Source organism: Sciurus carolinensis, chromosome 3 (assembly GCF_902686445.1).
Source record: "Sciurus carolinensis chromosome 3, mSciCar1.2, whole genome shotgun sequence".
NCBI classification, from domain to species: domain Eukaryota; kingdom Metazoa; phylum Chordata; class Mammalia; order Rodentia; family Sciuridae; genus Sciurus; species Sciurus carolinensis.
The window spans coordinates 169,713,747-169,726,722 of record NC_062215.1 but is presented as its reverse complement, the minus strand read 5'-3'; the positions used below and the strand labels follow the sequence as shown (position 1 = coordinate 169,726,722).

The 12,976-nt window shown below is 41.4% G+C and overlaps 1 protein-coding gene across 11 annotated transcripts in view; it reads left to right on the top strand.

Annotated features, from left to right (window-relative positions):
* Positions 1-12,976, top strand: part of Dock10 (dedicator of cytokinesis 10) — a 231,562-nt gene that overhangs the window by 171,799 nt on the left and 46,787 nt on the right. For all 11 annotated transcript variants that reach the window (XM_047543079.1, XM_047543080.1, XM_047543078.1 and 8 more), the window contains exons 22-27: positions 224-310; positions 935-1,027; positions 2,693-2,811; positions 4,510-4,579; positions 7,944-8,057; positions 10,519-10,590. In XM_047543079.1, the coding sequence (XP_047399035.1) occupies positions 224-310; positions 935-1,027; positions 2,693-2,811; positions 4,510-4,579; positions 7,944-8,057; positions 10,519-10,590 (555 nt within the window). The remainder of the gene's footprint in view (positions 1-223; positions 311-934; positions 1,028-2,692; positions 2,812-4,509; positions 4,580-7,943; positions 8,058-10,518; positions 10,591-12,976) is intronic.

Here is a 12,976-nt window from a genome sequence, read left to right as displayed (position 1 = left end):
CACAATAATAAAAAAATAAATAAATAAATAAATAAAATAAAATAAACACAGTCCCCTTATATCCTATCGGTCTCATCTGCCAATATTGTCTAATACATTTGCATCTTTTCCGTATCCATAGTAACGTACAAGTAATGGATCAGGATGATCAATTAGCATAAGTTAAATAGCCTACTTTTTCTCTTAGAGGGTCACAGTGACAATAACAAACCCTTGTTTGCAGCATGGAGGGAGTGACATCAAGTGGGTCGATGGCGGCAAACCACTTTTCAAGGTGTCGACGTTCGTGTTATCCACTGTGAATACTCAGGTGGGTACATGGTCCTGCAGTGTCGGATCCTCTCTAGCCTGCCAGCTCATGAGATGAGACCCGTCATTCCATGAGCTGTCAGAGGTGGGTGGCTGAATACTGCCAAGAAGGACGTTTGGGGCACAGTCGTATGTCTCAGGATAGACAGAACGCCCCAACCCCATACGTCCAGCTGCCACGAAACTTGAGACCAGACACCGGGAGAGCATTTAGCAGGATGATCTCCTCCACGGACAGCACCCCATGCAGATGAAAGAGTACTCTCTCCTGTGTATGGAAGGGAAATTGGTAGAATACTACAGAAGAAGCAGGAGTGGGAAGAATAAACAAAGGGCATTTACGGAGAGAGAAGGCGCACAGCCATGGAAGTCACTCTCCAGCCCTTGTCCTGTGGGCAAGGACAACAAAGCCCGCGAGACTGGGATGGGAGAGCACCTGGGCTTTGCAGCGCAGGGGGAGCCTCCGTAGACCACAAGGCCCAGCAGAGGTGGAAGCTTTGTCACTCTGGCTTTGTGACACAGTACATCCAGATCTCAGCCCTGCAGAAGTGCTCACCTCACACCACATTGAGTGTTTGCACACAGTTCCTGCATCATCAGAAATAAACATCTTTTGCTGTTGCAGGATCCGCACGTGAACGCATTTTTCCAACAGTGCCAAAAACGAGAGAAAGACATGTCTCAGTCACCTACCTCAAATTTCATCCGCTCTTGTAAGGTAAGGCAATGTGCAAGCAGCTCCAGTGGTCTCCAAGGTAAAACAGACCAGAGACCCTCACACTCTCCACTGCGGAGCACACTCAGGTGACTAGCACTGAGGGTTTTAAAATATATTGATTCAGAGAGTAGATAACTTTATTTCATAATTTCTAAGAAGTTCTGTCTGAATGAAACAAAGCAAAAATCATTGTTATCCAAAACTCAAATGACTGAAAAATCAGAATGGATATGTTGTAGTTGATTAAATGAGAGTCCTTGCAACATTATCTTCATGCACCTATGCCAGGCTCAGGGAAGAAAGCAGCCAGGTAAAGGTGAGTTATCATGTTCATATTCAAGTCTGAAAACAGCAGAACATGTGCTATTTTTTTTATTTATTTATATACTAAATTTGACTAAAATTACATATATAAGTATATATTTATCAGGTATGACATGATTTGAAATAAGTACACATTGTGCAATAACTAAATCAAGTACATGTATGACCTCACACACTCACCATATTTTGTGGTGAGAAAATGTAAAATCTACTCTGTTAGAGATGTTCAAACATAAAATAAATTATTGACTATTGTCACCATGCTGTGCAATAGATCTTGAACTTACTCCTCGGGTCTAATGGAAATTTTGTGGAATTTCACCAGCATCTTCCCAATCTGACCCCGCAAGTCCCCAATATCCACTCTTCCACTCTCTCTTTCTATGTGTTCAACTTTTTTAGATTCCACATGTAACTGAGACCATGGAGCATTTTTATTTCTGTGTGTTTGACTTATTTCACATTATTTTATAATGTCCACCAAGTTTACCCATGTTGTTGCAAATAACTGGATTTCCTCTTTCTTAGGGCTGTTTAGTATTCCATTGTGTTTATATACCACATTTTCTTTATTTGTCTGTTGATGGACACTTAGTTTGATTCCATGTCCCGCCTACTATGAATAATGCTTAATGAACCTGGGAGAGCAGATGTCTCTTCAACATTCTGATTCAATTTTCTTTGAATATCTAGTGGGATTGCTGGATCGTATAGTAGTTTTGCTTTGAACTTTTTGGGACCTGCATGCTGTTTGCCTTGATGGCTGTCAAATTTGCATTCCTACCAGCATGTAACAGGGTTCCCTATTCCACAGCCTCACCCATACTTGTTATCTTTCATCTTTTTAATAACAGCATTCTAACCATAATGAGGATATTTCATTGTGGTTTTAACTTGCCTTTCTCTGATGATTAATGATGTAAAGCACTTTTTCATATACCTGTTGACAATTTGTATGCCTTCTTTTGAGAACTGTCTTTACAGATCCTCAGTCCATTTTTTAATTGTGTTGTGTGTTTACTTGCCATTAAGGTATTTTGTGTTCATTATATACTTTAGATATTCAACCTCATCAGATATATATTTGAAGATATTCTATTCCCTTCAGTAGGTTGTCTCGTCACTGTGATGATTGTATCACAGGCTGGGAAGAAGTTTTTAGTTAAATGTATGTTCACTTTGTCACCAGTACTTTTGAAGTCATGTCCAAAAACTCATCACCTAGATCAGTGTTGCAGAAGTTTTTGAGACATTTTAGAGTTTCATGTCTTACATTTAAGCCTTTGATCCAGAACATGCTTTAACATTTAATCTATGTTTTTTCTGCCAAAATTATTACAGAATTTATTGAATGTGGAAAAGATTCAAGCAATCATGAGTTTTCTACCTATAATTTTGAATCAGCTCTTCAAAGTTCTGGTACAGAATGAGGAAGATGAAATTTGTACAACGGTCACCAGGTATCCATAGCAAAACCTTGGGAGAAAAGATGTCCTAACCTGTGGTTACACAAAACCTTGATAACTTGGTTTTAGCTGCATAATGTTTACACTTCATTTGAACACATCTCAAATTTAAGTATTTCTCACTCTTGAATTCTTACCTTTTAACCACCTATTATGATCATTAAAGTGCTAGATTTCTTTCTCTTTTTCTTTGTGTTTTTAAACATTTTATTCTGAGATAATTTTAGAGTTGCATGTAATTAAAATAATTAAAAGACATGTGGAGAGAACCCCTCACCCAATTTCCCCCAATGGCAACATCTACCAGTGTGAACACATGTGTGAGTGTATGCACGCACGAACACACACACACACACACAAAGGTACACATTATGTAACCTTGTGGTATTGGTTCTGTCATTCAGCATAATTCTCTGAAGATTCATCCAGTTCGTTCACTTATCAATAATTTGTCCTTTTGATTAGTATTCCATGATATACAATATACCATAGTATGGTCAGCAGTTCACTTATTGAAAAGACATCTGAATTGTTTCTGGTTTAGGATATTATGACTAAACCATTGTAAAACTTCATGTACACATTTTATGTAAATGTAATTCTAATTCTTCAATTCTCTGAGACGAATGCCCAGGAGTGCAATGGCAGGGTGGTACGGTAATCGAGCCCTAAATATTTAAGAAACCGCCACCCCAAGAGTACCTGTATCATTTCATATTCTCACAATCACTTTTTTTAAAACATTACCTTTCTTATCTTTAACTATCCTCATTTTAAATTTGGTTATGTTATACTCTTCCAACATCACTAATCTGGCTACTGACAAAATCAGTTTTGCCTTTATAGAAATAATGTTTTGAATTAATAATTTAATCATATATTCCTACTGTTCATTTTTTTAAAAAATTAGTCTCAACATTCTGGCGATTTCTATTGGTAAATGTTTACAGCATCTTCCTTACTCATCGTCATCTTACTTCTCTTGTCCGGGGTGGGAATTTTTAGTTTCTAAAGTAGAACCCTGAAGTTCTGGTAATTTTAATATCTGTAATGGTTCCAGATCAGTCAGTTCTGGGTCCACATGAAAAGTTCCTAACTTTGCCTTCATCTAATTCCATTGAAATTCTAATATTTCTAAGCACTATAGCAATGGAACAACCATTAGTATTATGGTTAAAAAAAAAAATCCACTCACACCACTACTGCTACTTGAATCTCTGACCCATTCAAGGTAGGAAAAGAAACCCAATGTGTCTTAACCAAATTTCTTTTTCCTAAGTATATATTGTGCCTATAGGTTGGAAGCCAAGCTCTTTAAAATGGAGTATGATGACTTATCAGAGGTTAAAAGTCTTCAGTTTTAATTAGATCCTAAAAATGATTCCTTTTCCAAGAAAGCTATATCAGCAAATGCAGTCGAATAGACTGCAACAGGCTATTCGACCTGGGCAGAAAGTCTCCGGTGTGACACAGCAGCCACAAGGCACTCCTTATAGCTTGGTGTTTCCAGGTTCCGAATTTGAAATGGTTCACAGGTATTTGAGTGAGGACAGCAAGAGAAAAGTGTGAAACGGGTTCATTTCATTCTTCCAGTAAGGATTAACACCCAGTTTACCAAGCATCAAATGACAATGTAAAGGAGTGTTTTTCTGCCTTCTTGCAAAAGACCACTGATGAGCTTTGCTTTTCCAGGGTTCTGACCGACATCGTGGCCAAGTGCCATGAGGAACAGCTTGACCACTCTGTCCAGTCTTATATTAAGGTATGAAATCGCCACGGGGACATTGACCTTAGCCCTTGGTGCTGTGTGGCTTGTCTCAGTCCCCGTCTACAAGAAGTGCCAAGTTCTCTTCCCTTAGCGGATGGTGCCTGCCATTGTTAACTTCCCCGTAGCCGAACTCCATCTTTTTGCATTAATGAGCTGGCTGTATTGTTTACGTATACATGTATAACTCCTGTGTGTATGTGCAAACAAATATTTATATGGGGAGAGAGGAAAGAAAAAGGACAGAAGAGAAGGTGGAAGTGCCCTTCTCTTGGAGTCAACATTACAAATACATGAAATTCTCCTGTGCCCATAGGGAAGACTGTTCCTCAAGGTGTGTTTGATGCTGTGTTTCTTCTGTAATGTTTTCTTAGCTCTTTTTATTGTTTTCTCAGGCATTATTTCATTTTCCCAGTTACTGTATATTTGTACCTGCTTCTGGTATGTTAAGTCCTTTACCTTCTGGCATGAACCACGTGCCCATCCCATCAGTGTGCTCTGCTTCCTCAGTGTCCTGCGCCGTCAAGCGCTCACTCGGACATGTTTCTCCTCTCATTTCCGGTTGGCCTGTGAATTAGTGCCAGTGAACTTGTGATGATGTTTGCCCTTTCACACCTGCTACCTCGTGTCTTCTCCTCCCACACAAAGGAAGAACCCACCCCGAGATAAAACCTTAAATTGCTTTATAATGCGCAGAGGATCCACATTGCAATTTTTTTCGTGTGTATCAATTAAATCCTCTTGAGACATTGACTTTTTAATTAAGAAAATGTACTCTATGACGTATGTGGGCAGATAGACACTTAAGACATTCGAGATGTCCAGAAATGTTAACTAGAGAAGAACTCAGGTCTTTGGTGTTAGAAACTTGATCTTTAACATAATACTATTAATCGCTATTATTAATGCACCTATAAAAGGAAATAACTAGAAATCACATTCTGGAGTAAGTCCCTCTGTGATACCATCTGTAGGACTTGTTTTCACTACAGTTTTATGCTATATATTTTCTACCTGCCAGAAATGTTGGCTCTCTTCCCAAAACACAAAGGCATGAGCGTGTGCCCTTCCTGAAACCGGCGTGAATGCTGGCAGGACTCTGACCTCATGGTGATTTCCCTGCCTTATGATTTTACCTAATAAGACCCACGTTTCTTTGGTTTCTTTTTTTTTTTTTCTTTTTGGTACTGGGGATGGAACCTAGGGATATCCTACCAACTGAGCTCATCCCCACCCCTTTTTATCTTTTCCTCTGAAACAGGGTCTCACTAACCTGCCCAGACTGGCTTCCAACTTGCTATAGTCCTGCCTCGACCTCCTGAGTAGCTGAGATTATAGGCATGCACCCCTGTGCCGGGCTCAAACCCACATTTCAATTGCAAAAAGCCAGTTCCACATACAGACAGCTTTTTAGTTTATGCTGTGTTTAAGAGAGGATCTCAGATTACTCTTATAGGTATTGATGTGCGTACTGTTCAACAGAATCTGGAGAACTTTCACCTACTCAATATGTACCCCAATTTTCTATTTAAATCTCCAAAGAGACTAAAAAGCAAACAATCATCCCATGAACCTCTATATACACAAACAGCTTCATTTCAACACAGTGTTATTCTTCTTCATTCCAGTGAATAGTTGAAAAATCACATTGAGGACCCATTGGTGGTGTGGCTGTTTCTGTGACAGTCAAGGCCAATTCCTCTTAAGTTCCTCAGATCTCAGACTCTTCATCTGTGATGCTACTTATTTTATGCCTGGTCTTTATTTTTAATTAGAATATCTGAAATATCTTGACAAGACCATTTCACTGTATAATAAGGGAGATTCATTGCTTATTTAGTTGATTTTGAAGTGCTTCAAATCCAGAAATGTACTGATGTGGAATTTCAGATTAGGGTTCCCCTCTGTCACATAAGATGAGGGAGACCAGGTGAACATCCAGCTCTGTGACACTGTGACTGGACTCCCATCACACCACATTGTTGACAGCCTGACCTTGACCAAAGAGGCTGAATCTTACCCTGGGTGGGGAAAATTATTTAACATAGATAAATATTAAATAGGTAGATATTAAATCCCACAACAAGAATCAAAATGAAAACTGATGGGCTGTTTCCAAAAAATACTTGGAGGTCCTTGAAAGATATGTTATTCAGTGTAATTTTATCTTTATTCAGAAGTAAACAAAACACCATTTCAAGTTCAGTGGTGCTAAATGCTGCTACCTCACTCCATCTACAATATCCAGACTGCACACAAACGCCATGTCTGTTTCAAAGATGTGTGTTCAAAGTAATTCTAACTAAATGCCATGGTTTCTGGTGAATTTCTGGCACTGACAGGTTCTAGTAGACAAAATTTTAAGTTTCGGCTCTAGTGGAAAGCCCTTCTGGGTAAATAACTGTGCTTGGCATAGAGTTGCTGATGGCTCTACCCTGATCAGGCATAATCCCTAAGGGGAAAGCTGTATGCTCTTCATTTTAGCTAGTTTCATGCACCCCTTTGCTTTGTCTTTCTCCTTTGAGATGAGATTGCAAAACTCAGGCTCCACCATGGTGCTGATGGGCTACAAAGTTCAAAGAAATGGCTACAGATTCGGAAGTGCCCATGGCTCAACTTTGAGCCCTTCTCTTTCATACCTTCCCTCTGAATCATCGCAAAGTCTGAATTGTGACTATTATGAAGAAATAGCCTTCTTGAGGCAAACCCAACTCATAAAGTAAAATATTATAATACAGATAAAAACATTTTACTTTTGAAACAGATTTATGTCCATAAATTGGTCATGAATGTTCTTTAAAGATATGAAAAAAATATTGAAAATCAGCCCCAAAAATGGAAAAAAAAAATGCTTAGGAACCTCTCCACAGCTGTGTCTGAGCGTGGGATGGTAGAGCCTGGGCTTGTGGGGACCTCTCCCACCGGCCTCTGGAAGGCACCCGCTTCCCCACTTGGCTATTTGAGTGGGTGCTCTACCCTTTCAGGATGAAGAATTGCTACCATGACACCTGTTACCAGTGGAAGGAAGGAGAAGGGGAATGTGTCCTACATAGGTGGGTCAAAACCCTCCACGTTTCCTTGAACTCGCTAAATGGCTCTCTGGCTCTTTCTCTCCATTTCTACCAAAAAACTTTGAAGGAGAGCTTAGGTGAGCAAGGCCCTATCCTACAAAGCCCTGAGTAGGCACAGGTGTGTACCACTCTTACCAGTGGGCTTTCATGTATTTCATGACAAAATCTGGCATGAGCAGATAATTTTGAGCAATGAGTTATTCATCTGGCATAATTTTTGAGGCTTTGTGCTTTTTTTTTTTTTTTTTTTTTAAGTAATTAACTTTGTGTACTTTCTGGATTTTCTTCAGTTCGTGTTCAAGACCACCACGTGCAAGGAGAGAACGATACACGAGGAGCTGGTGAAAAATGTGATTGGTCTTTTGAAATCAAATGACTCAACAACAGTAAAGCATGTCCTGAAGGTAACTAGTCTTAAGATGGTTGATCAGTTGTTGGTACAAGGGGTGGATCTCCCTCTGGCCTGGAAGGTCATAACACTCACTAATTTTCATTGGTCATTTCTCTGCTGGTTCCTGACAGAAGATTCATAATGAAACTACAGCATATAAGAATAGTAAGTAAAGAAGGTCTATGTCAAGAGAAACAGAGAAAAGTAGATTGGACCCAAGTTAAGTGCTGGGAGCTAAAGGCAGAATCATTAACCATCAAAAATGATCTAGTAGGCTGGGGATGTAGCTCAGTTGGTTGAGTGCTTGCCTTGCAAGCACGAGGCCTTGGGTTCAATCCCCAGCACCGCAAAAAAAAAAAAAAAAAAAAAAAAAAAAAATCAAAAGTTCTATGTGTAACACAATAAAGCATTTTGAGGATTTTAGCCACTGTAAGAGGAAAAATACCTTGAAAAAGATCAACAATGCTGTGTGAATGTGCACACAGATGACCGAAAAGTGTAGCAGCAGCCACTTAGGTCTCAAAGAGTTAAAGCACATGCAGGAACCTGAAGGGATGGTGAGAAGCTTGTAAAACAGTAACACTAAATTATTATGGAATCCTGGGTTTAGGCCTAAGCTAAAATTAATTATCTATTGGGACTTGATGGATGAACCACTGATGGGAAATAGCTGAGAAAAGAAGTCGGGATCAATAAGCATCACCAGGAGTTCACTAAAATCAAATTATCCTGGGCAAAGCAGTTCATGTTTTTGAATTAGCCTATGAGTGCCTTCATTCCCTTGATTCACCCAGTGTACCCCAGGGGCCGGTCTTGCAGCAGGCATGCTCCAGACACTTGAGAGGTGTCGGGGACAGAATGAAAACTTCTGCCCTTAAGGAGCTTAAGTTCTACTGGGGAGTGAAAATAAAATTACACATGTAATTTAGCAATAAATTATATCACATATTAAAGGTGAGAAGTTGGATTGGAAAAGAAAATGTGGAACAGAAAGGAAGAGCTAGAGGTGAGAGGACAAAGGGTTTGACCAGGGCGGGCAGGTTGAAGGAGGGAGGGAGCTGGCAGGGGATCCTCCAGTGGAGCAGTGGAGGCAGAGGGAAGGACCTTTGATAGTCACAGGGCAGCAGCCCAGCACGTGGGGCTGAGGGAACTGGGAACAAAGAAAGGGGGCGGGGAGATGAAGACGGAGAAGCACAAGCTGTTGGGTAGGTTGGTATGTTCGAGGGCCATTGGGAGAGTGGCTCCATTTAGAGACGAATGCTGGAAAACTTGGCATGATGGTTAAAAAATACCATTCTGGGCAAGGTAGGAGATGGGAGATAGTCGCAGTGGGCTTTGGATTCATTCAATATCCCTGACCACAAGAATTTGACTCCCAATGTTCAAGTAGTCATTTCCTTCTCTTTTTACTAAGAACTGATCCTTCCTTAAGTCACAGCTGCCTCTCCTCCTCATCTCAGTCCTCTGGAGTTAGGACAGTGTGCTCAAAAATTTTCGACATTGTCTCACCCTAAAAGTGACTATAATTCAATGTCCACTCACAGTAGAGCCAGTAAGTAAATGGTGATTGTATATGTGATGTGGAGACAATGCATGACACCCCCTCCCCTGCATGCCTCGGAACACGCGCCCGTCCCCCAGGCTAAGAGCAGCTAAGAGAACTTGCTCATGGGAAACCTATCTCCCTTCAAGACCTGGAGAGGCCTAGGAGCCTCAGTCTCAAGAGGCTCCGGCTGGTTCCGGGGCCTGCTTAGACCTTTCCTATGTCCCCCCTCCAGAGGGCAGATCTTGTTGCCTGGGTGCAACTCGAGACCCCAGGAAGGAGCCCTTCGTAGCAGGAAGGAGAGCAGGCTCATGGACAGTTCTTGATATGCAGGCAGGAGAGCCACACATGGATACCGGGCCCCTCCAGGTGCAGAACAAAGCCCTGCATGAGACAAGAGGGAACAGCAAGGGCCCTGCTCTGCCCAGGTCCCACATTGGCTGTGGCAGTCCAGGGTGTTAACATTGGTCAAGGAATGAGGACCAAGTGTTTTATTTAGTTCTTTGTCAGCTTGACTTCTAACTTCTGTTTAAACATATAACTTATTTTACACTCACCTATAGTCCTGCAAATTTTAGGGATGGGCTTGCTGTGAAGTTATAGTTTTCTTAACTAAGTGAAACAAATAGAGCATCCTATGAATGAACAATAATTATTTATCAATTACATCAAGTAAACTAGTAACTTGTTTTGGTCTAAAGGTTATTTGAGACAATTGAGAAACCAAAATGTCTGACATGTACTTTTACCATTATATCTTTGAGAAAGATCATCCTGACATAATAGAAATATATTATTGCCCTGGTTCATTTAGTTTCAAAGAATACATGATTAAGATAATGGTGTTATAATCACATATTGTGAAGAAGAGAATTATCATTATTTTTCCACAGGACAATAAGCTGTTATTGTCTCTTCCTTTTCCTAACAGCATTCCTGGTTCTTCTTTGCAATTATCCTCAAATCAATGGCACAGCACTTGATTGACACAAATAAAATCCAGGTAAGGATCATGTGTAATACAGTCATGTAATGTCATCAACAATCACACTGATGAACAGGCTCTCATTAGTTCCATTTTTATTGGCTTTGTAATTGTTTTTTAAGTGGGGGAAGTGATTGTGTATGTTGGTACAGGCCCATTCAAAAGCAGATGCTAGAACAAAATTATAAGCACAAAAAAATTTATTGGGCAAAAATAACTATGAAGGAGAAAAGGACAGGAAAAAGAAATAGGAAGGTCTGATATGCATAAAAGAAAATGAAGAAGGAAGGAGGATTGGCTGGAAAGAGCCTTTCAATGAAAGTTTTGGCTGGGCCAAAGGGTAGTCTGAGAACACAGAATGCTCGTTAGAGGATCCTGCAGGTGGCCTATCTCCAGGACCTCCACAAGCTCAATCTTTGAATGGGGAGAGTGTGGCCTTGGTGTGTGCTTGCTTCAATTCCCAGCACTGAAAAAAAAAAAAAAAAAAAAAAAAAAAAAAAAAAAAATCTAAAACATCAAATTTCTATGTGTAACACAATAAAGCATGTTGAGGATTTTAGCCACTGTAAAGACAGTAGACTGTCTTGCAGGAACACCTGAGCCATGCATGGCCATGGCTTTCACAGTCTGCAGTTTGCATGGCACACTGCACACATGCATGGATCTGCTCTTGCTCAGCTCCCATGGGGTTCTTTTTTTCTGAAAGGAGACTTTGGGGGAGAAGGGAGGCTAATAGGATTAACTATGGCTCCTGTCATGGCAGCAGGTCTCCTTAGGGACTAACATGTACTCTTCCCCTACCTCCACTACAATCCCTTCTCAATCCCCTCAGCCTAGCTCAGGGCTCTGAAAGTCTTGGTAACTTACCTGGCAGGGGGACCCAAACCCTAATTCCAGAGTGCTCTCAGCCTCAGTATTCACAATCCGTTTGGGGCAGGTTGCCACACATAACAACTCACAATTCCAACTGGACGAGGAGGACCAAGATGCACCCAAAGGAATCACCAACATTCCACACTTATTTCTCTCAGCTCCCCTTTGGGTAAGACCAAGGGCAAGACTCCGACATTGCCCCTTCCCCTCCAGGAGGGTGAGTCAGAACAGAACAGCATTACGTGAGGGGGCATGGCGGGGATTAGTGAAGCTGTTCTGATTTACGCTCTTTGTGGGGGAGAAGCTATGTCAGAGCCTCCAAATTGCTTCCGCACTAGGATAGTACCACAGGCCTAGCCGTCAGTGTGATATTATTCCAAATGTCAATTTTGTCAGTTCCTGCTATACAGTTGTGACCAGTTAACTGGCTTTTCCCTGGATCTTTGAACCCAGTGGATCTACTGTTAACAGAACTCAAGTCAAGCTTCCATTTTTAATCCCTGTAAGTCGTCACTTTAACAGGGCAGACAAGGAGATGTGTTTGATGTCCATATACCATTTTCAACTTGGGTCCTGTTTCCAAAAGTCCTTGAAATGTATTATTATTCCCCTCTCTCCAGTGGATAGTAGCCTGAACAAATGACCGCAGCGTCTTCTGGGGGGAGAAAAAAAACTGGTAGAATCATTATAGCATATACTTAGTACAGTGTTGTGGGCTTCCCTTTGGGTTCCTGCCACATCATCACTTGATGTGTACCAGATAGGAATATTGACTCAGGCCCAGGAGAGAGAAAGGAATCACAACTATTTATTGGAGTGAGCATCTTAATCTGCCAGTTGTTTGTCTTCCCTACCTAATGGATGCAAATTGCCACCATTGCTGGTTGCTTTGTTTTGTCTGTAGGGTTTCTGCACATCACTAGCCAGTTCCACAAGTCACTGAGAGTCAGACTCCTTTGCTGTCCTCTGGCCTTGCTATGTATAATGACTACAGCCTCCGGGCTGCTGGAGATGAAGTACAACACAGGGCCTCTGCTATTATGGTGGCCCATGGTCCAGGGCTGTTGCTTCTCCCACCTGCAGCAGGGAAACACCACCGAACGCCTCAGTGATGTCTGTCTCCAGCACCTTCCCGATGGCCTTGTGCAGTGTGTCTCCTGGGCCTTCCTGGGGAACTTGACTCTGGTGGGTCTTCTGGTCTCAGTAATGACCATTCCCACATGTCCATTGCCCTCTGTCATTTTACTTTGTCCTCCATCCTCTCCCAGAGCAATTCAGACATTTCCACCTTCCCTTTCAGTAGCCCATTCCTTGATTCTGAGAGCCACCCTGGCGGACAGCTGCCTTTCTCTGAGGCCTTCTTTGATCCTGTGTCCTGGAAAAGCACTCGTTGCCACTGAATTCTAACTCACCCCTTTAACACTCTGGCCCCTGATGAAACCCCTTGGTGTCCAGTCTCACAGGGACTTCACTGGCTCCTGCACCTACATGCTAGCTCATTTTTAGAGCCCCTGTAGTGCATTCTCTTTCC